Source organism: Balaenoptera ricei, chromosome 5 (genome assembly GCF_028023285.1).
Source record: "Balaenoptera ricei isolate mBalRic1 chromosome 5, mBalRic1.hap2, whole genome shotgun sequence".
NCBI lineage: Eukaryota > Metazoa > Chordata > Mammalia > Artiodactyla > Balaenopteridae > Balaenoptera > Balaenoptera ricei.
In genome coordinates, this window is record NC_082643.1 from 24,537,118 (window position 1) to 24,564,767 (window position 27,650).

Here is a 27,650-nt window from a genome sequence, read left to right on the forward strand (position 1 = left end):
GTGGTAGGGAACAGGAGGTGGCTGGCTCCCGTCACCTCAGGCATTCAGGAACTGGGGATTGTTTTGCATTATTTCTTTGTGAGATCTCCTCCAGGCCTAGGAATATTATAAATCCGTGAACTAAAGCAACATTGACAAGAACATCAGTCAAAAGCACCAATTATCTAAACATGCAGTGCAAAACAGACTAACATCTTGCATATACAGAACATTTGCAATTTGGGTTAAAAAGTGAGAAGGAGGAGAAAGAAGAGCGCTGCATGCTGGGAAAGGATTCCAACATATTAAAGGTAACTAAAATATTTTCCGCACACATTAAAAATAATGATAATAAGTAAACCTGATGGTATCTCTCCTGCCAGCACTGGGATATAGGGCATGTATTTATATATGGCAGCTCTTGCAGATGCCGTGTTCTTTCCTGGAGGCTCCCTTTACCTTCTCTAACACACTAGCCTTGAAATACATAATTCAGCCGGACAAGGGTCCCAACCAGAGACCTGGAAAATATTCATCGCACATGAAAGAAGATTCAGGGACAGGCTCTTAAGCCCTCTTGGGGCCCTGGAGTCTTAAGATCAATGACTTTGAGCGTCTTTGGTGTTCTGGGCTCCTACTTCTTGCCATATCCAATGTCCACACAGGTACCTCGAACTGAGCCCCCTCCTTTTATCCAGTTCCTCTCTCAGTAAATTGCACTAATGATTTCAATTAAAATCGTTAATCTACCTGGTTGCTCAAGTCAGAAACCAGAAATGTGAGAATCCTTAACTCCTGCCTTCCCGCTGCCTCACCCCTGTATCAGACATATCAGCACACCGTGCCTGATGCCTTGACCTTATGTCTCTCCTGAATCTTCGGCCACATGCTCTACTTAGGCTCCACTGTGGTTGGCTGACTCCCTGTGGGGTATCTGTAATCTGCCATCTGAGGACCCCCAGCCATACTGTTGGTGTCCCGGGCTCCTGTCTGAAGTGCCACATGGCAGGGTTTGGGGTGATGTCAGGGGGCCAAATGATTCAAATGAGAAGGGTGAGTCATTAACCTGTAACAAGTGTGTTCCAGTGACTTTGGGGGTGACAAATTACCCCAAAGTTCAGGGGCTTAAAACAATCATTTAATTAGGCTCGTGGATTATGAGGGTCAGTAGGGCACAGTAGGACTGGCCTGGCTCTGCTCCTTGACGTCTGAAGCCGGAGCTGGGTGACTCACGGCTATGAGTGACCCTACGCTCGTGCAATAGAATCATCTGAAAGTATCTTCACACCCAGGGCCGGCAGTGCATGCTGGCTGTTGACAGGGTCTGTGGTTGGAGCTATGAAGCAGAGCCCCTCCACCTGGGCTCTCTGTGTGGCCTGGGCTCATTCCAGCACAGTGGCTTTAGGGTCGTCAACTCCTTACAGGACAGCCAAGGACTCCAAGCACAGGTGCTCCAGTGAGCAAGGCAGAACCCGCATGGCTTTGTATGACCTAGCCTTGGAAGTCCTACAGCATCACTTCTGCTGTGTTCTCCTGGATACGAGTGAGTAATTCAGGCCAGTCCAGATTCACGATAGAGGATACAGTTCCCACCTCATGATGGGAGAAACTTGCAGATGTGTTTTAATGGGAGAATTTGAAGATATGTTTTAAAACTGCCACGGGGGAAACTTTGACCAGTGGGAGATGGGAGATAGAAGCTATATTCTCCTTCCTCTCTCCAGTGGACTGTTCTAAGGTGCAGCTACTCCAGCACCCCATCCAAAGATATCCTGGGGGCCTGGCTGGGTGCCTGTGTCTCATCACAGCTCCTCTGAAGCAGCGGTCTGGGTGGAAACGCACTGCTTCCTGTCATTCTGCCTTACTTCCCTTTCCCTCACTCTTGCTGCCCTGGTACCGAGCCGTCCAAGTAAAGCATCAGCATTTAAGCCTTGCCTCGGGCTTTGTTGCTTTCAAGAGCATGGGCTGAGATATGCACCACAACCAATCTGTCACCCAATCCCACTGATTTATTCTTTTAAGTATCTTCCTCATCCATTCACTTTTCTCCATCCACACTGACATTCCCCAAGGCTGGGCCACATCTTCTCTTGCCCAGACCACAGCAGATCTTCCCAACCGATCGCTTTAGATCTACACTAATAGTTCTCCCCCATCAGTCCACACTGAAGTCAGAGTGATCTTTTTGAAGCAAATCTCATCGCCAGACCTCCCAGCCTAAAACCCCTGCGTGGCTCCTTGATCCTCATTCTAAAATAGGGCTTTTCCTCTGCAGCATCGTTGACATCTTGAGTGGGAGAATTCTTTGCTGTGGGGCTGCCCTGTGCAACGTAGGATATTTAGCCGCATCTCTGGTCTCTACTCACCAGATGCCAGTAGCAGTCTACTCCCAGTTGTGACAAGGAAAAATGTCCCTGGAGGGGAGGGAGGCAAAATCGTCTCGGTTGAGAAGCTCTGGTCTCAAGTAAGCATTCCTGACATGGCCCTGCGTGGACTGGCCCTGGCTCACCAGATGCCACCCTCTCCCAGGTCTTTATGTAACAGCCAAGGCTAGACTTCTCTCGGCATCCTCTGAACCATGCCAGGGCCTTTCCCTATTCAGGCCTCTTTACTGCTGTTCCTCAGTCTGGAACATCCCCTTTTCTCCTGCCTATCCGCCCTCGACACACACACCTGCATAGCACTCATCTGGCTCACACGTCATTATCAGTCCTCAGCTAAAATGGCACTTTTGTGAAGGCGCCTCTGGCCTCCCAGACTAGGTTAGTCCCCTGAGGCGTGCTCCCGTGGCATCAGCGACCACGCACTTACAGCATTCATCACAGTGATGGTGAATTAATTAGCCTCGGGAAGCCCTGTTAATGCTTCTCCTCAAGCCTCTGTAAACTCCACCAGAGCGTGATGCTGTCATCTTGCTCAGCCCCGTATCCCAGTACTTAGCACAGAGCTTGGCGAGTGGTAGGTGCTCGGCGCATTTGGGAATGAATCAATGAATGAATGAATGAACGGACAAATACTACTTACGTGTATTCTTGAGAATCTTCACATTCCTTCCTTTCCTTGCTTTAGATTTCCCTCTGTCGCTATGAAGTGGGACTCTCACTGCATGTGTGGGTGAAAGCCCCGTTCTCTGATGTTTTATCAGCCAGACTCTCTGCCTGATCCTGAGAATCTTTCCAGACTCTGCTCAGTTCTTTGACCTGCTCCTCTACAAAGAATTTATGTAAAGTACTTTGCAGAGTACTTTTAAATTTTACTAAACTATTCTAGAAGCCAGAGGTACACTGAAGGATCAAAGTCCAAGATGTGGTATTTGATTGCTCAGAATATTTACCAAAAGATGGACTCTCCTCTCTTGGTTGCTTGTCCACCAAATGGGACTTCTTTTATCTTTTCTCACCTCTCACTCCTGACTACCTCCTGGAGGAATGCCAAATGTGACGTGTTGCGTCCTGTTTTGGACCGTTTCTCAATGGAATGTAAGTCTTTAGGGCAGAGTCTGTGTTTGGCTTGTGTCTAGTTTTGCGTGGGTCAGGACTAAGGGTTAAATTCTGGTCATTTTACATTTAAGCACCAGTGGGTTTTGTTCCTGTCACAAGCTCTTGCTGGAAAGTGTCAATATGTTGATTTCTGAAAACCTGACATTTTTTAGGGCATCCTTTAGAAGTGATTCTGGCAAACAGTTTCTGTTAACTGACTTGTTCCAGTTTTGCTGATGTGCATTCTCAGGGCCTCTGGAAAGCTGGAGGAGGAAGTTTAACTGAGCCGGGAGGCTGGCCCATGGTGACACTCCAGCTTCCTCCCAAGGTTGCTGAATCCATGATTTCTGGTATCCCTGGGATTTACTCCCCCTAGTGGTTTGACGAAATATAACTTCTCTCGATGGAAAGGACAAAGTTTCAGCTACAACACTCCCAGCTCTGAATGTGTGGCTGGTCAGAATCTTCCGAATGCAAATCAAGGATGAAAAGAGATGATAAGCCGATGGGTCCTCTGAGAAGAGGATGGGAAATCGGCTCATGGAGGTGGGAGACGCAGAGGGCGGAGGAAGCTGTTTTGTCTAAAATTCTGGTCCCAGAAACTGCCAGAGACGGAAATCCCGAGGATGCTTTGCTAACGAAGTCCCAGAAACAAAGGCGAGAACCAGACACAATCTAAGGTAAAGCAGGAGGGATAAGAAAGAAGAAAGGAAGGAAGAGAAAAGGAAAGTGAAAACCAGGCATCCAATCTTTGAAATTCCTTACCCTCTTGCTAAGGTAGCAGAACAAAGCAGTCATAGGCCTTCATGCCTGGGTTCGTGTCACGCTAGGGTTTTCCTGTTTGGGGGTGATCCCGAGGTGACTGTCCGCTAGCATGTGGGACCCTGTGGCAGCTGACTACCGTGAGAGATGTCTTCCTCTTCCATTAGAGCGATAATATCCTGTTAATCTCAGAGTCTCTTCTTTCCAGTTTAAAAGTAGCAACCCCATGCTTGTGGCTTATCTGACTGCATGGGGATGGCTGGTGAATACAGACAAAACACAAGACCTGGATTATCTACAAAATACAAGCGTATCCCTCACCCATCACTCCTAAACAATGATAGACACAGGCTTTAGGGATATTAACTCGGGGACAGGCTTGTGAATTGGACATGGCCAGTTACCCAGAAATATGTATACTATGTAAATGTATGTATATATATATATATATATATATATATATATATATATTATTTTTCAGATTCTTTTCCATTATAGGTTACTACAAGGTATTGAATATAGTTCCCTGTGCTATACAGTAGGTCCTTGTCATTTATCTGTTTTATATATAGTAGTGTGTGTCTGTTAATCCCAAGCTCCTAATTTATTTTGTTATATTTTTTCTTCTGCAGGACCTGACTGGGCCTTCGGTCTGATAGATGGGTATCTTGTGAGTCATGTTGGCCCAGGCTGGGCTGTGAGGCAATTACCACGGTTTGGCGTGTCAGCCCCGTGGCGGATATAGTGCCACATTTCAAAGGCCGAGCTGCTTTTAACTGTTTGTTCTTAATCTGCGACCTTTTGTGTTTTCTCATCAAGAGGGGGAATAGCTGCCCTTTCCTTTGCTTTAACAAGCCCCGGAGAGACGGGAGGGGAAGCCACAGTCCCCCCTTTTTCTGAAGTAGCCCAATCACACTGCACCCTCTGTAGGCTAGATTTCTGTCCCGCCTACATAGATAGGATGCCTAGTGAAGGAACCCGGCAACGCACGAGAGACGAACTAACATTTACGCCTTAAGGACAAGCCAAAGAGAAGCGTCGTGTTTTAGTTCAGAGGAGGCGAGCTCTCTTCCTCTCGTGTGTAGAAATCTCAGTAAGTTTTCGGAGGCAGTAGCTGGCCGAGCTGATGTCACAAAATCCAAGAGATTACTCAGTTAAATTCGTGTCTATTTCAAAAGCGCCTTTGGTGATTCTAAAGTGAGAACTGCCAAGTCTCGATGGACATCAAAACCAGTTAGCGGGCCAGTACTGGTGGACCTGATGAGGAATTAGCTGAGACACCGGCTCCAGCCAGACTGCTCTCTACTGAGAACTCGGAGCACCCCTTCTCCCCCACCTCAGCCTCGATTTCTCTCCTGTGTCTGTCTTTTCCTCCTTCCTCCACCCAGGCACCCCCCCCCCAAAGTCCTGCCGTGGAAATCTCCCTCCATTTCTCCCGGGCTGCACCCTGAGGCCCCCAGGATCCTGTTCCTCCCACCCTCACCTCTTCCCTCCTGCCACTGCAGAACCTTCCATACCCGTTCCTCTTCCTTCCCGGGCTCCAAGGACACCCACTTTGGCTTCCACCAGCTGGTTCATTCCCCCAACCACACCCCGAGATGATGTGTGATCGTTCCTCTTTGAGAAGCAGTGAGATGGAGTGACTAGGCCAGCTTCCCAAAGCTCTCTGGGTCTCAGTGTCCTTACCTGTAAACTGAGAATAATTTACAACTTTAGAGCAGTGTTGTGTGAGTTATATGAGCCTGTGGATGCTTCACCAACGTGAAAGTGATGTTCAAAAACGGATCCTGAATGAGGCCTAGAAATCTGCGTGTTTATATCACCTCAGGTGATGGTGGCAGGTGGTGAGGACCACGCTGAGAAACACTGATTAGGACGGTGCTTCTCTACCTTGGCCGTGTACTAGAATCATCTGGGGAGTTTTTAAAAAGTTCAGGTGCCTGGGTCGAACCCGAGATCAATTAAATCAGAATTGCTTTTGGTGGGGAAAGCTAAGCGCCAGTATTTTTAATGACCCCCAGGTGATTCCAGTGTACAGCCAACGTTAAGCACAAAGGCTTTGGGAGCAGCAGGGCTGGGCTGTACTGACCTTGGGCCAGTCACTAACCACCGAGCCTCAGTTTCTCCATCTGAACAATGGGAATAAAACACGTGCTTCATTGTTGATTAGGCAGATTAGTTGAGACATTTCTGCATGGGGCCTGGCACAGTGCTTGAAACTTCCCTTCTGTTGAGTGCAATTGGGAGCTGGGGTGGTGGATATCAGAGCCCCCGTCAGACTGAGGCCCGTCCAGGGTGTCTCAGCCCTCTGGGCCCAGGGTCCTCCTGCCTCTTGCTGCTGTGGTCCCAGCGAGTATATATGAATCCAGCTCTGAGCATGGCCCACAGGGAGCCTGGCTTCTCTCCATGGGGGGGTGGGCAGGGAGTTTTTGCCAACAGCCCTCTTTTAAAAGTGCTTCATTTCAAATACTATTCGGTTTAAAAAAATTTACTAATGATTAAACGGAAGAGGCAAATGAAGTGTTAGTTCCTCTTGTTTTTGTTCAACTGCCAATATGCAGCATGTTACCTCACTTATGGGTTACAATTTTCTTAACCGTGAAGCCACCTGAGAACGTGGCCACCATTTATAATGTTATTTTTGTGAGAATATGTGCCTTGAGGTCCAAACATTCAGTTTACAAATCCCCTTTGGAGACATGAGGGTAGAATGTGTGTGTGTGTGTGTGTGTGTGTGAGTGTGCGTATTTATGAGAATGTGAGTGTGTAGGAATGTGTGTGAATCTGTACATGAGTGTGTTTATGTACGTGTGCACGTGTGTGTGTGTGTGTGTGTGTGTGTGTGTGTGTGTGTGTGTGTAGGGCTGCGTGTGCTGGGGTTTGTCAACGAGGATTTCTAATTCCCCTCCCCGGTCTCTAGATTCTGCTTTACTTTATCCTCTCCCAAACCTTATGTACACTTAAGACAACTCAGGTTCAGACCTATTACTGTCAAAAGCCGTTCTGAAGCAATTCAAGTGCTCGGTTTCCATTCTTCTGGGAAATTATAATGGCATCCTCTGATCATCGCTGCTTTGTACCAGGCCCTTCCCGACAAATAGATCTTGTCTGTTCTGCGTCCACCAGGCCTGAGGGCATGGAGGGGGCGGCAGAGGGACCTGGTGGACGCCCTGCCACGTGCCACGTTCTGTGCTGTTTGCTTCCCGCGTGTTATTTCATTAAGTCATCAGAGGGACCCTGTGTGGTTGGTCCTATTACTTCCCTTTGAGAAAACAGGTCAGGGGATGTTTAGCGACTCGCCAACACCATCCAGGGACGTGAGCCTAGATCACTAGCTGAAAGCTTGTGCTCTTCTCACTGCACTATCCTGCGGACTGATCTTTAGTTTCCTCTCCTTTCTGCTCCCCTTTTGTCTCTGCCTTTGAGCCTGGATGGGACATTCCTGGTGTTGGATGACTGTCAGTTTCTGCCTGAGGCTTGGTGTAACCTACCGTAATCCTCTGCCCTGTGCCCCGCCCATCCCAGGCCAAAGGGCTCCCCAGTGTAGGAAATGCCTGAGCACTCTGTAGCTTGATTTCCACACCCAGGGTCACAGAGCAAAGTGCTCCAGCTTCTGAAGGGGGAGAAAATGTTCTGCAGGACCGCTACAATTCCCTGAATTTTTGCAACATGTAGGCTGGGGCATAATTTCTCAAGTTCGGTTAATCTGAGCTTTGTTTAAACAATTGCTGCGTTGTTAAGGTGTTTCCAATTGGTCAGGACTTCCAGCAAGAGAATGAAATAAATGCTAGGCACATGGAAACCCTTTTCTGGGCTAGTTTTCAATCAGGAGTATTATGGTCCTTGATAATTGTGATCACTGACGGTTTCTGGGCATCCTCGGGCAGGCGGTGTGTTTTCTGTCTCTCTGCGGCCAGGCCTGTTGGCAGCAGAGACGGCTTGCCATAGTGCCAGTGGAAACCAGGACAATAAGCTGTCATTTTTTGGAGGGACAGGGATAGAACACAGAGGGTGAAGTCAGGGAATAATTGGGGGGGGATGCAATTGGTCTGAGAGAACATGTCTATAGTTATATATATATATCTTTTCATCTACCAGCAAAATTATTCAGCAATAGTTACATTTAGAGTTTACATTTCACAACAACAGTTCTTTCACATGGTTTGGGGTTGTTTTTATATTACCAAACTTTTCTCTGGTTTGCCTTATCCAGAGTATAATTTTGGTAACAAACACTGATGAACTAATAAGCTAAACTCTCACAAACTCTTGTAGTTTTTTTGAGTTTATATAGGGAATATAAACCTTTTAAAAACATTTTACTATAATTACCGATATGTTGCTTCTCCTCTTGTTTTTCTTTTCTTACTGAAATATAAGGACTAGGACCCATACTGGAAGCATCTATATGTATTACCTTCAGGGAAAATGCTTCTCACCTTCTACCCATCCAGGGGAGATATAGAGAGAAGCTCAGATTTTTGTTAGTTTGTTAAATGCTATGGCAGTATTTCAACTGTGGAGTCATCTGGAAGTTTTATCACCACAGAAGGTGATGAACATTTTGTTATCCAAAGTTCCACTGTTTCGTATCTTCCTAGAGGCAGAAACTACACCAACTTTCAAGATCTATTAAAGCAGGTTACACGTGAATGCACAGGGTTTCAAAGTACATGAGGCACTTTTTGTTGTATCAACCGTCTCTAAGGTTGGGGGACTGCCTGGGATTGGCTGAGAGAAGTCAGTAGGGAAACTCAGGATTTGTCCATAAAGTGGGAAGAAAGCAATTCAGTGGGAACCAAAGGTCACTCTGGAGTTGTGGGGGGTTTTTTTTTGTTCTTTTTTTTTTAATTTTAATTTTTTGGCTGCACCGCACGGCATGTGGGATCTTAGTTCCCCGACCAGGGATTGAACCCGTGCCCCCCGCAGTGGAAGCACAGAATCCTAACCACTGGTCCGCCAGGGAATTCCCAGGGAGTTGTGTTTTTAAAACTAGTTCCCTAGTATGGACGTACCCAAGATTCTCAAAACAGCAGCTCTAAACACCCAACGGTTGTGGCCCTCAGCCAGGAGCCCCATTCCCTTGCTCAGCTCTTCCTCCCGCTATTTCTCTTTCTCGGAGCAGGTTTCTTACTTGGAGAGCCTCTGCCTGCCCACAGGCCCAGCCCAGACCTCTCCTTCGAGGCCCATCATTTGGGGAGATTATTTTAGGAGATGGTTGATGTGGTTCAGGGTGAATGCCTCGCAGTTTAGAATCCCTGCCGTGTACTGAAGGCCAAAACCATTCAATCAAATACACAAGAACGTTTTGGTGCTGTCCTGGGCTTCTAGGATCTGTCTTCTTACAGAGTCTTAGTCTTCAGTGGTTTCAGGAACACATGAGAACAGAGGCAACATGAAGAGACCAACAGGGCACTGGGAGCAGACCTGGTTTGCAACTATTTGTAAATTAATCTCTGATTCCTTATTGATAAAAACAAAGCAACAGGCCCCAAATGGAGTCACTTATGCTAAGCCCCATGTCACTAAACCAGACATAACTTACAGTTTTGGAATCTTCCGGAAGTGGAATCTTAAACCAGTCAATCAGGAATTGCTTGATCAACAACCCTTAGGTAAACTGCCTGAGAGACTCCTGCCTTTCTCTAAAGGAAAGTAACCTTGCAATAACTAATTCACTTTTTGCCAAGTATAACTTCCTTGTTCCTGCTCCCTTCTGCCTATAAGTGTGTTTCATTTTGTACCGCTCCTCAGAGCTCCTTTTTGTCTGCTAGGTTGGATGCTGCTTGATTCATGAATCACTGAATAAAGACCTTTAAAATGAACTCAGCTGGATTTTGTTTTTTAACACCATACATGTGTGGTTCTTTGAATTCTCCCTAAAATGTGGTACTGGTTCCCTCATTAATGAATTCAATAAAATCTTTGATGTGTTTTCATTTTATATTTGTACAAGAGACATGACTTTTACCTTTTAAAAAATATCTTTTAACATTAGGTACCTAATATGCTAAGTAGTTTTCTAGATACTTTATGTGTTTATTTAACAAACACACAGAACACACTTTTAGATACCGTGTGCTGTTTTAAGTGCTTTATAAATGTTAACTAAGTCAATCCTCAAAGCAGCCCTATCTCATCTAAACTTCCCTTCACCCATCATTAGCCCGTCTTAGCAAACTGAGGTTCAACTTCTGCCCAAAGATGTGTCATCCTTCAGTGTCTGGGTTGGGAGCCCAGGAGCGGGCTTGTGTGGGCCCACGGGAGAGACTCACCAGCTTTCCCGTGGGCACTGGAGCTCCCTCTGAGTTGAAGGGTGGGACAATGAAGGGACCCCGACTTTGTTTGGTGGGAAGCTGAGTCTTTAAAGAACAAAACAATTGTGTTAGGGGGAGGGGCTGTGATGAAGAGGTTCTGCAGAAGAAGCCACCAGCTGTGGAAGGACAGCTGTACCTGGGCGGTGTGGGGCGTTGCTCTGGAATGGAGAGGCCCTGGGCCGGCATGGAGACCATGTGTGCTGTGTTTACTGTATAAAAACACTGGCCTACTTCTTTCCTCAAGGGCCCTCTTCCTTCTCAGAACATATACCCTAGTGTATTTTTTTTTAAAAATCTGTGGTACAAACTTCCAGTTATAAGATAAATAAGTCCTGGGGGATGTAACATACAGAATGATGACTATAGGTAACAATTCTGTACTGTATACTTGAAAGTTGCTAAGAAAGTAGATCATAAAAGTTCTCAGCACAAGAAAAAAACTGTAATTATGTGAGGTGACGGGTGTTAACCTAAACTTACTGTGGTGCTCGTTTTGCAATATATACATCAAGTCATTATGTTTTACATCTGAAATGAAGACAATGCTATATGTCAATTATATCTCAACTAAAAAAATGTATGGTCACCACGATGATGGGAGAGTTGGGGTGACAGTGGGAGGAAGCCTGGCGGGGGGCTTAGGGCACTGTTGGAATCTGCTGGACACGGGTTCAAATCCTAGGTCTTCCATTTACTAGGGAATAAAGTTAGAATCGGCTTAAATTAGCATGTTAATCTCAGTGGGGTTAAATAAAACCTTCCACCGCCTCTCTTTTCCCACGGGCGGTGGGAAAGGTCTCATCAAGGCCTTGGAGCCAGGCAGGGGACTAAGGAGCCCAGACTTTGGAAGAGAAGGAGAGGGAATTGTTTTCGAATTGGCTGAGATGGGTCGGCAGCAGGTGCTGAGGCTGGAGGGCTAAGCCCGCAGGTCGGAGCTCGAGGAGATCTGATGCACGTCGGGGAAGCGTCGCCCCATCCAGGTGAAGATCTTTGACTGACACCCTGGGCCCGCCTGCCTCTCTGATTCCTGTTCCAGGGCAAAGGTCACACAGCCGCTTGAACCTCCGCCTTAGAAGGAAGGTCGGCCTCGCCAAGTCGAAAGTGCCTCTGTTATCTTCTCCTCGGTTTCTGCGAATAGTCCCGTGAACCAGAACTTTCCGCATGAAAGATGGCCGGGAATTCGATCTTGCTGGCTGCTCTCTCTGTCCTCTCTGCCTGTCAGCAAAGTAAGCGTCCCGGGCTGCGTGCGGGTGTGTGTGTGTGTGTGTGTGTGTGCGTGTGTGTGTGCGTGTGCGTGTGCGTGTGTGTGTGTGTGTGTGTGTGGCAGAGGGAGGGAGGGAGCATTTTGGGGTTTCTAACTCACTTGCTGGTGGTCCGTGGGCTCTGCAGAGCACGTTGTGCTCAGGGTCATCGGCGCCCCCTTCCCTGGGGACAGGCAGAGGTGTGGAACGTTCCAGGGATTAGTTCTTCCAGTGGGGATGCGGTGGGCCTTCGAGCCCAGAGATTCTGCATCATCTGTGGTTACAACCCTCAGCCCAGTTCGAGGGAGGGTTAGAAATGCGGTAACCTGGGGGAAGTGGGCTAGAAATATTAATCTGGAGTGTTCCAAAGGTAACATGGTACCGGCTTATAAATCATGGCTGTGATTTCTTGAACCCCGATCTTTTAATTACTGTGTGTTTCTTAAATAAGCTGGGTATGGCAAGTATGATTATCAGGTTAAAAAAAAAAATCTCCTGCAAAAATATGAGCTTCAGATTAAGTAATTCATTCTAAATTTTAAAAAAAAGTTTTTTAAACTTATTCTCTCATCTTTATTTTTAAAGATTTATTGATTGATTGATTGATTGCTATGTTGGGTCTTCGTTTCTGTGCTAGGGCTTTCTCTAGTTGCAGCAAGCGGGGGCCACTCTTCATCGCGGTGCGCGGGCCTCTCACTATCGTGGCCTCTCTTGTTGCGGAGCACAGGCTCCAGACGCGCAGGCTCAGTAGTTGTGGCTCACGGGCCCAGTTGCTCCGCGGCATGTGGGATCTTCCCAGACCAGGGCTCGAACCCGTGTCCCCTGCTTTAGCAGGCAGACTCTCAACCACTGCGCCACCAGGGAAGCCCCCATTCTAAATTTTAAAGTGCCTTCCCACTAGGATTATTCAATATCCTGATTGCCTGGTTAAATAGAGGCTTCTTCTCCTCTGGGGTCACTTTTGCTCAATTCATATTATCTTAGGCACATGCTTCCTTAACACGCAAAATGGGGAAAAGGGTCTGAGCCCTGGTGAGCAAGACTTCTTATCAAGAACAGGTATTTCTTTATTTTCCCAGTGTGCTTGTACCAGGAAACGGGGCAGAGTCACGGACTTCTCAGCCCCAAGCACGGAGGCACCACGGTTTAGGATAGATAGAGTCTGCACGCACACTCAATGGCAGACTTGCTAGCCAGTCTGTTTTGTGAATTTATGAAAACATTATACCTTAAGACACATATTTTGTGGTTTGATTTACCATCTTTTCTGGAGTAAAGCGGGATGCTTATAGCCAACTAAAGCAGCACTTAAGTCTGAAACGCCTTGTGTTGACCCTCTACACGTAGGCACTGTCCACCCCGTGTGTGCCCACGTCCTGGGCCTGCAGAGAGCACAGGGGCAGGTCCACGGATGGCCCCAGGCTGGCATAGCCTCTGCCATCCCCGCAGAGAGGTTCTGTTTGCTGGTGGGTGCAAGGGATGGTGTGAATTGCAGTCTGAAGTTAAGGCAGCTGAGTTGGGAAGGGGAGACTGGGCCAATGGTGGTTGGTGATGGATAGGGAAGAGAGAGAGAGGGAGGGAAGGGGTTGGCATTAAGAACCAGAATTCGCTGCTTTAGCGAAAGAGATGAGACGCCCTGTGCTATAGTAGAAGAAACTCAAGCCTTGAAAACAGACTTGTATCTTCTGGTCCAGCCACTTACAAGCTGGGTGCCCTTGGCCAGGAAAATCTGTCCTTCAGTGTCCTCATCAAAGAGGGTTAAACAGGACACTGAGTAGGAAGTGCCCACCGTGGTGCCTGGCCCAGGGGTGGTGTTCAGCACAGTCACTTCCAGACCTTGGCTGCTTCCCCACAGAGAGAAGCTTCTGGTGGATTGAGAGGCAGCCTTCTGGTGAAGAAGCCCAGCTGTGGCTGGGCTGAGAGTAGGGGGCAGGATGAAGGGTCTTGATTCACTTTCCCCAGCACACGTGTCCCCCTGGAGAGAGCAAAGGAAGAGGAAAGACGGGCAAAGCAAAAGGAGCTTATTCTCAAGTAGGTTTTAATCAACTCATAAGAAGGGAAATAAAATGGAAGCTCTCCAGAAAACGTGGTGAAATAGCCTTTCCACCCTCATGATGTTGCCCCAGTGATAACCATGGTCTCTCTCAGGCCCCTGACCTGAGACTCCTTGGAACTGGAGCTGATGCAACTGAGTCCTCCTTCCTGGGGCTGGAGGTGGGCGGGGTCTTCGATTTACTGAAGCTCATTCCTCACATTTGCTGCTGCTTCAGACAGATGCCGACCAGGTGCAATGAACAACCAGAAAAAGACAGCCCTGCAAAGCTTTCACTTATTCACCTTCATTTTGAAGCTCTAGGTTCTGGCACCATTGCCGATAGAAAAATCTAGGAGCACACATCTTTCATCGTTTCCATTTTATCATGAAAACAAGAAGCCTTGCCTGGTGTGTTCTCTGAGGTTGTGGAGCACGTTAGAAGCGGTGGTGACAGCAGGGTCCAGAATGGCCAAGTCCCAGTTTTCCCCTCCATAGATAGACCTCCTCTTTGGCTCCAGCTGAGGCCGTGAGCCATTGGCCTCTCCAGCTTTGTGCTGCCTTGAAAAGACTTAGCCCAGGGTTGGAAACCATCAGTGCCTAATCCCACACTTATCTTCACTCTACTCTCCCAGGCTTCAGTGATATGACGACAGTTTGAACGAGAGAGAGGCCAGTCCTAAGTGCTTACACACTTAGATGTTCAGCTGTAGCTTCTAAATCAGGACCAACACTTTATTTGCAGCAGAGGGGAATGAAGGGGAAGGAAAGTAGCCAGCTGTGAGAGGCTTACTCGACCAGGTTCGGTATTTACTGACTTCTTGTTGGAGGGGAGATAGTACCATGTTTTAGGAGGAAACACATGGCCCCTAATACTGTCACACAGTGAGAGACTGAAGCTGCAAACTTGGTGTGGAAAAGGAAATTATTTTTAAAACATTAGCAAGTAGGAAATGGATATCGAGGTACTAAAATAAGGGAGACCAGAACAGTGTTGGAGAGAAACTGTGAGCAACTGAAACTGGAAGAAATAATCTGAAGGGAAATAATAGACCCCAGAAGTTAATTACGGGGTAAAACGAGGGAGATAAGGACAGGAGGTGAGAACTATTTACAAAGGAGGAAGTGTGGGTGTGAAAGTGAAAGAGGGTCACAGAACTGATGATCAGAGGCAGGTGATCCCAGGCATTGGGGTTTCATAATCTAATGTATTTTCCGTGCAGCAAATGAAGAAGAAAGTCATAATCATTTCATGATAGGGAATCTGAGTCCTGCAGGGAGCCATCAACCCCAAGTTTTCTTGTGACCCACCCCTTCCTGGCCCTCCTCATCTCCAGGCAACTACTGATCTGCTTTATGTCACTGTAGATTCACTCGCATTTCTGAGAATTTTATACAAATAAACTTATACAGTAATACTTTTTGGGGGGTCTTGCCTCTTTCATTTAGCATAATTTTTTTGTATAAAACATTTAATTTATTGGTCTTTTGGGGGAATTTGATGCATCACCAGTGTATTACAACTGAGCCATTAATCTTGTAGCTTCATCAACATTAACTGGTTCGTGTTCACTGCTGAGGAATCAGCTGTTTTTGCAGAGGTTCAAGAGAAAGGCCTTTGGAGAAGTGTGCGAGTTCCTTTCGTATATCTACGAAAGCTTTATTCTCTCAGTTATCTTTTTCATCATTCACAGTGTTTATCTTAAGATTAGTGGTAACTGGTTTTGCTTTATTTTTAACCTTAAAGCTTTTTTGGCTGGTTGTGGGGAATACATTCCTGGACTTCTGCCCTCTGAGTTTGTCCTTGGCTGTTGTCAGACCTCCGATACCCCTCGTGCAGCTGCTCAAGTTCTAGGTGACACCATCTGCACACACCTCATTCTGCATAATTATTCTGAGATTCATCCACGTTGTTTCATTTACTAACAGTTCATTCCTTTTCACTGTTGAATAGTATCCTGTTGTATGGACAAAGCACAAATTATTTATCCACTCACTTGTTGATAGACATTTGTGTTAGTCGGCGTTCTCCAGAGAAACAGAACCAATAGGATACACACACACACACACATACACACTCTCACATATCTATTTTAAGAAATTGGCTCATATAATAGTTGGGGTTGGGAAGTCTGACATTTGCAGGGTGGGTTGCAAGACCGGAAATTCCAACAAGAATTGATGTTGCAGTCTTGGGTCCAAAGGGAGGCAAAACTCTCTTCCTCTTTGGGGGACCTCAGACTTTTTTCTTAAGGCCTTCAACTGATTGGGTGAGGCCCACCCACAATATGGAGGGTCATCTGCTTTACTCAGAGTCTACTGATGTAAATGTTGATCACCTCTAAACAATACCTTCACAGCAACATCTAGACTGCTGTTTGACCAAACAGCTGGGCACCATGGCTAGCCTAGTTGACATATAATCTTAACCATCAGGGAGTTGTTCCTAATTTTTGGCTATTACAAATAAAGCTGTTGTAAACATTTGTGGACGGGTGTTTTTATGGACATATGATTTAATTTCTCATGGGAAAATATCTAGTTGTGGAATGCCTGAATCATATGGTCAATGTATGTCTAACTAAAAAATTCCTTCCAAATGGTTCTCCAAAGCAGTTGTATCATTTTACATTCCCACCAGCAGTGTATGAGAATTCCAGTTGATTTTGTATCTTCACTTGTCTGTCTGTCTTTTCTAGTTGGTATGATCTGTCTTTTTAATTTTAGACATTTTAATAGGTATGTAGTGTATCTAACTGTGGTTTAAATTTGCATTTTACTAATGAATAGTGATGTGCCACATGTTTAACGTTCATTCCCCTTTACTTGCAGGTTATTTCGCTTTGCAGGTAGGAAAGGCGCGATCAAAATACAAAGTTACACCCCCGGCAGTCTCTGGGTCACCAGAATTTGAGAGGATATTTCGTGCACAGTGAGTAATGCTTTTCCCTTCAGGGGTATGAATCTGCCACATACACACAATTCCTAATTAGGAGAAAGATACGCAGAGGAGATATGCCATTATAACAAACCACTCTTCGTGGCCAAGACCCTTCTCATGATCCTTGAGGTTTGAAGTAGGCAGTGCATGGAGTTTCTACCCACCTATATTACAAATTCAGAGGATACATTTACAGAAAAGGCTGGGATCTTAGGGGGGACTGCTATATGTCTCTAAGTGCGACAGTTTGGTCCAAGAGCCTGGAAGGGGCTCCCTGAGAGTTCAGTAGCCTCATGTTGAAATAGTTATGCTATCAGTTTTCTATCTGAAATCTTTACTTCTTCCTCTCCACTTCAAAACAGAGGTAGGTCAGTGTTATTGTCTGCCAACAACCCATTTCCTAAAATCAGAAACCTATAATAATGAGAAAACTTTCTATTTCATGTGTATTCATAGTTTTTTTTTTTTAAACATCTTGTGCTCCTTGCCTTTTCAGATCCACACAGAATGTTCCACTATAAACACCATGAATTTGGCTGATGCAAGATGCTAGGGCTACCTTTACATTTAATCCCCCAAACCTGGTGCTTTTAAAAACATTGCACATATCACCATTTATACATTGCTTGGTTCTTTTGTCAATACTTTGGGATTTTTCATCTTTGTTCATGAGTGAGGTTGGACTATAATTTTTCTTTTTTGTATGGTCCTTGCTCATTTTGGTATCAAGATTATATTAGCCTCACAGAATGAATTAGAGTATTATTTTCTCAGAGTTTTAATAAGATTGGAAGAGTGTGTTCCTTCAAAGTTGTTAGAATTTGCCTATAAAATGATCTAGACCAGATGTTTTTCTTGTGAAAAAAATTTAAACTATGAGATTTGATTTCTTTAATGATTATGGAATTATTCAGGCTTTTTATTATGTCTTGAATTAGTTTGGGTCAGACATGGCCCTTGAACTGTGAACATTGGTCTCTTGTCCATCTAATTGCTCCAAGGAGGATGGCACACACTATTCCCTAGGCTTGAAAGTGTGATGAATACCACTGGTAGTACAAGAGATAATTTTAAGAGGTGCATAGACATGTTTAAACATTTTTTAAAATGTGGTAAGAATGTGTAACTTGAGCTCTACCCTGTTAACAAAATGTTGAGGGTATAATATATTACTGTTGACTAGAGGTACAATGTTGTACAACAGATCTCTAGGGCTTATTCATCTAACTTGGCTGAAACTTTATGCCCAAGGTATGATTTTATTTTATTTTTTTAATTAAAAAAATTATTTATTTATTTATTTATTTATTTATTTTGGGCCGCATTTGGTCTTTGTTGCTGTGTGCGGGCTTTCTCTAGTTGTAGTGAGCAGGGGCTACTATTCTTTGCAGTGCGCGGGCTTCTCATTGCAGTGGCTTCTCTTGTTGTGGAGCATGAGCTCTAGGTGCGAGGGCTTCAGTAGTTGTGGCATGCGGGCTCAGTAGTTGTGGCTCGCGGGCTCTAGAGTGCAGGCTCAGTAGTTGCGGCGCATGGGCTTAGTTGCTCCACGGCATGTGGGATCTTCCTGGGCCAGGACTGAAACCCGTGTCCCCCTGCATTGGCAGGTGGATTCTTAACCACTGTGCCACCAGGGAAGTCCCCCAAGGTATGATTTTAAATAACATTGGACCACATGATGAGAAAGTCATTTCCACTGTCTTTGAATCTTTATGTTATATCAAGTGGAAAGTATTGATTTGGTGCTGGTATGTCCCACATCCCAAAATATTTATTTTTATCAGGGTAATACATGTATGTAGTCTGAAAATAAAGTGAGGTTACAAGCCTTATAACAACAAATAATTCTCCTTATCCCCAATCCATCCCCAGAGACAGCCATTGGCACTCCTTTTGACTACTACTTTTGGTATTTATTTCCATATTTCTAAATACTATGTGTTCACTGCTGTTTATTGATTCACAAATTTTAGACATTACCAATTGACTTCCTTTTGTGGCAGAAAAAATTTCATGCTCCTCTGTTTCCTCTTTTCCTCACTTCATCCTTCCAGAAAAGTTATATCACTTTGTTGAGTTAAATCAATGTTTATGTTGTTGTGATTAAGTAAATAATGTTCAAAGCTGAATCAAGTAGTATACTATGGTTACATTTCCTTCTTGTGTAGTTTTTTGTTTTACACGGGGTTAATAATTGCCTCTTTGTTTGTTTGCTTAGTTTCATCTCCAAATCTTCAGCAGAACTGAAAATTTCCTCTCAGGACATTTAAATACATTAAGTAAGCTAGTAATACCACTTGTTTTTTTCCTGGAGTCATTTGTGCTTTAGTCTTCCATATTTCGTCTCCAATCTGGAGGTTGCACTTTAGATCTGTTACATAGCTGTCATCCCACAACTTCCTGTCACCATCCTAGGAATTTCCCTTATACCCTACTGATTTGGATCACCTGTTTCCTGGATTTCATATTGTCCTATGTATTGGTTTTTCTCTCTCGTTTTGGTGGAGCACATCCTCCAGACACTTCCTGAGAGAAGGGGAATGGTAGGTCTTGACACTTCTTAATATGCCTTTATTTCTCTGTTAAAAATCCTTACCCTCAGAATTTCGAAAACATTGTTTTCATTATTATCTAATTTCCGCTGCTATGGTTGAGGTGTTCTGTGCTGTTCTGATGCTTTGTTTGGAAACTGTAGAAGCTTTAGGGGCTTCCCCTGATCGCTGGCCTGAGGTGTTACAGTGCTGTGCTTGCTCAGAGGCATTTTTCTTCACTATGCTGAACCCTAGAGGAGGTTTTTTCACAGCCTGAAAACTCATGCCCTTCTGTTCTAGAATATTTTAAAATATTGTTTACCCCTAAATTTTGTCTTCTTATTTTCTCTGTTCTTTCATTCTTTTTTAAAGTATTTATTTATTTGGCTGTACTGGATCTTAGTTGCAGCATGTGGGATCTTCGTTGTGGCCTGTAGGATCTTTTATTTATTTAAAAATATTTATTTATTTATTTATTTATTTATTTATTTATTTGGTTGTGCTGGGTCTTAGTTGCGGCAGGTGGGCTCCTTAGTTGCAGCACGCAGGCTCCTTAGTTGTGGCATTTGAACTCTTAGTTGCAGCATGCATATGGGATCTAGTTCCCTGACCAGGGATCGAACCAGGGCCCCCTGCACTGGGAGTGGGAGTCTTAATGACTGGACCACCAGGGAAGTCCCTCATTCTTTTTTTTTTAAATAAATTTATTTAGTTATTTATTTTTGGCTGTGTTGGATCTTCGTTGCTGCACACGGGCTTTCTCTAGTTGCGGTGAGCGAGGGCTACTGTTCATTGCGGTGCGCGGGCTTCTCATTGCGGTGGCTTCTCTTGTTGCGGAGCATGGGCCCTAGGTGTGTGGGCTTCAGTAGCTGCAGCATGCAGGCTCAGTAGTTGTGGCTCACGGGCTCTAGGGTGCAGGCTCAGTAATTGTGGCACACGGGCTTTGTTGCTCCGTGGCATGTGGGATCTTCCCGGACCAGGGCTCAAACCCCTGTCCCCTGCACTGGCAGACAGATCCTTAACCACTGAGCCACCAGGGAAGCCCTGTCCCTCATTCTTAAAATATAAGTCATAAGTTGATCTCCTGGACTGATCCTTTAGTTTTCTTTTATCCTGAGTTTTTCATCTTCTTGGACTTTTGTTCTTTCGGGGAATTTCTTGAACTTCCAACTTTTTACTGATATTTAAAAAAATTCAAATATGAATTTAATTCCTAAGAATTAATTTTTATCCTTTGATTGTTCCTTAGTTCTTCTTGTTGCTGCTGCTGTTATATCATTCCTTTCTTGTTTCATAGATGCAGTTTATTCTCTTCTATCTGAGGATTTTAATGATTTTTTTAAAAAAAATCTTCCTTTATCATTTCTGTTTCTTCCAAGTTCCTTCTTATTTTTCTATTTTGGCCTTTGCCTTTAATTTTTATTTGTTATTCACCCATTATATATTTTTTGAGCACCTCTGTGTATTAGTTAGGAGATAGTAGTGAACAACTCCGACAAAGATCCTTGCCCTCTTGAAGTTTACCTTATAGCCAAGGAAGACAGAAAATACACAATAAGCAGATAATACCATAAGAAAATAAGATATTGTGTAAGAGGGTGGTGTTAAGCTATACAAGAAAAACAAGAGCATTATATAGGGACGTGGGGGTGGGTTGCTGGGGGGTGAGCTAGAGTGGGTTGCAGTTTAAACAGAGTGGTCAGTGTAGGCCACACTGTGAAGGTGGCACTTGAACAAAGACTTGAAGCAGGTGAAGGAGTTAGCCATGTGGCCATGTAGGGAAGACGCTCTTGAGATAGAGGAAATAGCCAATGCAAGGACTTTAAGTGGAAATGTGACTGGTGGGTTAGCAAAGAGGTTAGTGTAGCTGAGATAGGAAGCCGGCAGCGAGTGGTAGGAGGGAAAGTCAGAAAGGTAATGGATGGCCAGACCAGGCAGGGCCTTGAAGGCCATTTTAAGGACTTTGGCTTTTTCTCTAAGTGACATGGAAAGTCGTTACAGGGTTTTAAACAGAGGAGTAACATGATCTTGTATTTTAAAAGGATCGCTTTGTCTGTTTTGCAGAGAATAGACTGTCTGGGTGCATTGGTAGAAGCAGAAAATTCAGTTAGGAAGCTACTGCAAAAATACGGGTGAGGGATGATGGCGACTTGAACCAGGAAGATAGCAGATGACATATGAGATATGGCAGATTCTGGCTATATTTGGAGGGTAGAGCCAATAGGATTTCAACAAATAAGGAGTGTGCGAAGAGTCAGGAACAGCTTTCAGATTTTTGGCCTGAGCATCCCGAAGGATGGAATTGTGATTAACTGAGTCAGAGAGGGCTGCAGGAGGAGCAGTTTTGGGGGGAAGACCAGGAGATGTGACTTAACGCTACAGCTAAGGAGAGGATTTAGACACTGTGCTCTACTAAGCTATTTGGATCGTTTGTTATTGCATCATAAACTGGCTAATACATTGTTGCTTACGCATCCAAGCAGAGATAGAGAGTAGACAGTTGGATATACCAGTCCACATTTTAGCAGGGAGATCTGAACTGGAAGTATAAATTCAGGAGTCATTGGCACATGAAGATGATTTAAAGCCAGGACACTGGATGACATCTTTAAGGGCGTGGGTATAGGTCAAAAAGAGGAGAGGACCAAGGACTGAACCTGGAGCCCTCCAGCCTGATGAGGCCAAGAAAACAAGGGTCCAGCAAAGAGATCTGAGCAAAAGAGACCCTAGAGGCTTTACTCAAATATCAGGTCATTCTTGATTGGCTATCTGTGCAATTTAAGAAAGAGGCACTAGGGAGAGAACTGGGGGCTCTGTGTGCACAGACGGGGCTTACTGAGTAGGCAACTTCACTGAAGGGTGATGGATCAGGAGGCAGCTTTCTTCTGGGGGGACCCCACATGACGGCATCTGCAGGTCATCTTTATGGGACCGTTGACTTCCTCTAGGAAGAAAACCCTTAACTCCCCTGTGAGGGAGGAGGGAGTGAAGGGTGAGGGAGGAGGGCGGGTATGTTAGACCTGCCTTCTAGTAGTCTGACAGTGTGGTGGGTGAAGGAAGGAAGCGTCTTCCACTGTGCAGTATGTGAATTCACACTATGGTCAGTACAGAATTTTACCCTCACGCTCCATTGTTCTTGGAGCCCCCAGAGATTCTCTGGTTCAGTTTCTCCAGACAATAATCCTCCCATCTCCTCTGATGGAGGAGTAGGGTGGGGCTCAGAGGTGGAGCGGAGCCAAAGCCCTCTTTCTACAGTCTTTCAACGAATTCTTCTGTTTCAGCCTTTGGCCTCCAAGGGACCTGGGCCCCAGTTGCTGAGCCTCTTGGATTCTGGGATAAGGATTGTCTCAGTCTTTTTTTTTTATTTACCGTGCCGTGTGGCTTGCGGTATCTTAGTTCCCCCACAAGGGACTGAACCCGGGCCCTCGGCAGTGACAGTGCGGAGCGCTAACCACTGCGCCACCAGGGAATTCCTTGTCTCAGTCTTCACTGGTTCTTCCTCCTACAGGCACGTAGCTTCAGCTCTCTGCACTCTGCCAACTCAGCTATCGTTCCCCTTGTGCTGGTTTTCCTTCAGAAATGTGCTACCATCTCTCTTCCACTGCTGTGTCTGCTCCCGTTCTCTCTGTTCTTGAAGACTTTCTATCTATTTTTTATTCCTTTACTGGCATTTTAGTGAGGTTTCAGGAGGGAGAAGAAACAAACACGGGTTCAATCTGCCATGTTTAGCAGGAAGTCCTTCGGATGTGTTCTCGACACCATCTGGACACCCATTTCCCCCCATTCAGCAGAGGAAGGGTCTCATGCTCAGAGTCTCCAGCAATCAATAGCATCTAATAAGAATCTGACAACTTTCTGTTTTCATGGCATTTATTTTTATACTTATCTTTTATTTAGAAAGTTATACTCTTACATCACTACCGCAAGTGGGAACAATTTCATTTTTCCGAATTTGTTTGAGTCAAAAAGAAGTTGATTCATAGAAAAATAATAAGAGGTATATGGAGAAGCTAAATTTTTGACAGTAATATATTAATGTTTGGAGTTTGGGAGATACCATACTATTTATACAAATGATCACAGGAGGAAATTCTGCATCTTCTCACTTTGTCTTTCATGTTCTGAGACTTTGTTGGGGAGTGTTGGATTTCCAGCAGGCTAAATTCTTGGGTCACTTCTGGTTCTATGTTCGTTCACATAGTTTTCACAGATTTGATTTTCTTTCGAGTTACTGCTCTCTCCTTCCTTTTCTGCATCTGTATTCCTCTTGTCCTAGGAATAAAGCTGGATACCATTTCCAAATATTTCTCTTAAGTTGCTGTCTATAAGTATCCAAATCCAATTTCCTTGTTAAATGTGTTTTGTTTGATTAATCATGGCAGAACAGAGAGGGGTTAAAAAATAATAACCAATCTTAGGGTGGGGTGGGGGATTTGGAGCCATAAAATACCTTTAAGGTCACAGTATAGTTGTCCTGGGTTCTCTCTGAAGGGTGGATGGGAATGGTCCTACTCCCTTCTCTGAATTTCTTCTTGGATATTCCAGGGCACTAGCACAGTTGTTGCCTTAGGTTCTAAGGTTTAGGATGAACTTGGCCAGATCAGAGAAGATTCATGGCTTGTGAAGCCATTTCGACTTTATCTGAGGTAGTTTTAGGGCAGGAGCCCCTGGGATAACCAGTTTATTCCAAAGCCTACTTGGCTACCTATTCTCTTTTTCAGGGAAGACTCCCCTGAGCTCTGCAAATCCCCAAGAGAGAATGCACTTTCTTTTCTGGCTCTCCTGGACCAAAGCATTGAGCCCCTTCAGCCTCCCTTGAAGATCTTATGGCCTCATGAGTAACAGAAATGCTGCCTCTTCCCCTACTCTTTCTCCTGCTGCTTTGCCCTAAGCGTAGCCAAGAAGCCCGCTGTTATGACTAATTCTTTCTTTGAGCGGAATTTGACATCTCATAGCAACCATTTCAAGGTCCCTCTGACCACCCCTGAGGTACCTGTTTCCTGTCTGAGGGTCGCCTCAAGTTGGATGCTTACTTGTCAAGCAGCGATGATTATTATGGGGCCAGCTTACCCGAGTTACTAGCCCAGGGCCCCTTCTCTAGAGGCTCCATTCATTTCCTCTTCCCTTCCTCCAGGGAGGGCATTAGAGGTGACTCTTCCTAGAGTTTTGCAGTCTTTTGTCAGAATACACTCTTTGAAATTATGAAAATAGCAGCTATAATTTCACGGAGGGCCATTTCTTCATGGTATTGCTAAGCTTAGAAAATTCTATCTAGTCTAATTTGAGCACCTTGATCCCTTTAGATTAAAGGCTTTTATAAATTTAAAAAGTAGATCTAAGTAATAAATTGATCTTGTTGTAATTTAAACATATTTCCTCTGATTCTATCCTCACCAGAAGAGAAGAATAGCTGCTGATGACCTCACTCTTTTTCAGACACTTGAGGACCATTATTAAATGTCTTTCATCTTCTGTATTTTGAGGCTAGGTAGCAGAAATTCAGCTTTTTTTTTTTCAATCATTAAACAATTTGGTTGTTCTCTTTAGACTAAAATTTTTCATATTCTTTCTAAACCTGGAGCCTAGAAATGTACATAGTATCCCAACAATGGTTCCATCAGTTCTGGGTGAGGTAGAAGAATTGCCTCTTACTTCTTTCTTGTATGTACTCTATTTGCTTAATGCTGAATTTTTAAGTTCCTGTTCCAGAATTAACCTGCCACAAGGCACAAGTAAACCCAGTCATCATGAATCTGAGAACTCTTTAGAAATGTTAGCCTTTTCTTACTCTACTAGAGTTCTTCTTTTTCTTCTTCCTTTTTTTTTTTTTTGCCATTTTACTAACTCCTTATAGTCACTTTGAATCCTGAAATTTAGAAATTAAAACTGTTGACCATAATGCATGCCTAAAACCCATGGAGAAAAGGAAAATTCACAAATAGAGTAATTTTTCAAGTATTCTGCATCACCAGGATTATAGTAATATGAGTCACCTACTTTTGTAGTAGGTACAAAAATGATAAATAATAGAGAGACAATAAACACATCTCCATTCTTATTACAAGGTACTGATCTTAGACATTAGCTGAAATCCCAAGATGTACTTTTTCACTGAGTTATAAAGGGCTTGGGTTCTCCAAGATGAGAGAATGACTAAATGATGAGTTCTTCAAACTCCATCCTCCTCTAAAACCCACCTTGTATTAGTCAGCTGGGGCCACTGTAACAAAATGCCATAGACTGGGTGGCTTCAGTGACAGATATTTATTTTTCACAGTTTTGGAGGCTGCAAGTCTAAGATCAAGGTTCTGGCTGATTCTATTTCTGGTGAGAGCTTTCTTCTCTTGGCTTAATGTGTCCTCACATGGCCTTTCCTTGGTGGAGGGGTGGGAGAGGGAGGGAGGGAGAGAGGGAGAGGGAGGGAGAGAGGGAGAGGGAAGGAGAGAGAGAGAGGGAGAGGGAGGGGGAGAGAGTCAGAGTCAGTCAATCTGGCAGGCGTCAGAGAGCTCTCTGGTGTTTCTTCTTATAAGGGCACTAATCCTATTGGATCAGGGCTCCATACTTCTGATCTCATGTAACCTTAATTACTTCCTTACTCCAAATACAGCCTCACTGAGGGGTTAGGGCTTCAGCATGTAAGTTTTGGAGAGACAAACATTTAGTCCGTACCACCACCAAACAGCGTCTGTCACACAAGCTGCGTGATTCTCAGGTAGTCAGGGGACGAGAGGCAGCTAGAATTTGGATGAGCTGCCAGCCTCACTCCCTCATCTCCCCATCCTGTTCCTTATCAGCAGTACCACTGAAGTGCTGGTTAGATTTCATGCCCTCCTGCCATTAGCAGCAGCCTCCCTCTGGTGTCCCCGAGGGTTACTTGACAAGGAACAATTTAGATAGTTACAGATCTATATAAAAAGATTAGCTCCAGCAACCTCTCATCCCCAAGCCTTTTCTGAGCATATTAACCTGTTGCTCTGACCCCCCCAGCCAGTGTAATAATCCAGAACACTTCTTAGGGTCAAAAGCCAGCTGACCAAGGCTGGGTCATCTGTTAATAGTGCAGGTAGCTCATGGAGCTGTGCAACCTACTGGTGGTGTTTCAGAACAAGTCACCAAAACAAAAGAAGAAAGAAAAAGGAGCAGCAAAAATCTTGAACGAGGGAAACCTCCTTTAAGTTGCCTTGTCTGCTTTTTATTTATTTATTTATTTATTTTATTTATTTTATTTATTTATTTATGGCTGTGTTGGGTCTTCGTTTCTGTGCGAGGGCTTTCTCTAGTTGTGGCAAGCGGGGGCCACTCTTCATCGTGGTGCGCGGGCCTCTCACTATCACGGCCTCTCTTGTTGCGGAGCACAGGCTCCAGACACGCAGGCTCAGTAATTGTGGCTCACGGGCCCAGTTGCTCCGCGGCATGTGGGATCTTCCCAGACCAGGGCTCGAACCCTTGTCCCCCGCATTGGCAGGCAGATTCTCAACCACTGCACCACCAGGGAAGCCCTGCTTTTTATTTTTAAAAGATATCATACTCTAAGCATGGCATTAGAAGTGTCCTCTGGCTGTTCAGGTTTTCCTCTATGGGAAATGGTTCAGATTTTCTGTGAACACGATTGTCATAAGCAAAGTTTCATGTTGAGTGTTTACGAGAAATCTGTCAAATAGCAGAAATATTCAGAAGTGTTTTAGGCCAAAGATTTCCCAAGTGATGTGTGCACATTGAGGGGGCACACTAAGAACTCTGCTGTGGGAGTGAGGAAAACATCGGAGCTCCTATTTATATTTACCCCTAAAATATCATCTTTTAATCTCTATTTTGTGTTTGTTTTATAACGTATATGATACTCTTTTCCAGTCGAATGTATTAGCTGTGCTAGTGGATCAACCCCACATTCCCAGTGGTTTAATGTAATGGAAGTTTACCGTTTTTCTTGCTCATGTCAAGTCCTACGTGGGTGCTCCTGGTCGGGTGGCCTTCCACGTGGTCATTTAGGGACCAAGGCTCCTCCCACCTCAGGGTGCTGTCCCCATCCGGGTCCTCAGCGTTCTCTCCGTGCAACCAGTGCGTGGGGTGAAGGGAGCTTGGCACACCAGCTGCTTAGTCATCTGGCTCAGAAGTGACGTATTTCGTTTCACGTACTTTCCACTGGCAAGAAGTAGCCCCACTAAGATCCCAGGAGGCTGGGAAGTGTATCCCTGACTGGGCAGCTACTGCACAGCGCCAACTTCACACCCTCCCTGTTGTCGGCCAGCCGCCTCTGCTATAGTAGGACATGTGGATATTTTTTATTGGGGTTATGCAATTAAAAAAAGTCAGAGACTAGGGTTTTAGGAACTGCCAGAATGCAATATGATTCTTTCTTTTCCAGTATGGG

The 27,650-nt window shown here is 44.8% G+C and overlaps 1 protein-coding gene and 1 pseudogene across 1 annotated transcript in view; one reads left to right on the forward strand and one right to left on the reverse strand.

The window, feature by feature from the left end:
• The first annotated feature begins 11,635 nt into the window (after window positions 1-11,635).
• Window positions 11,636-27,650, forward strand: part of MGST2 (microsomal glutathione S-transferase 2) — a 31,925-nt gene continuing 15,910 nt past the window's right edge. Inside the window, exons 1-2 of the mRNA XM_059922517.1 lie at window positions 11,636-11,763; window positions 16,643-16,742. Coding sequence (XP_059778500.1) covers window positions 11,706-11,763; window positions 16,643-16,742 — 158 coding nt within the window. The 5' untranslated portion in view covers window positions 11,636-11,705. The remainder of the gene's footprint in view (window positions 11,764-16,642; window positions 16,743-27,650) is intronic.
• LOC132366710 (ribosomal biogenesis factor-like) lies at window positions 15,286-16,211 on the reverse strand (annotated as a pseudogene).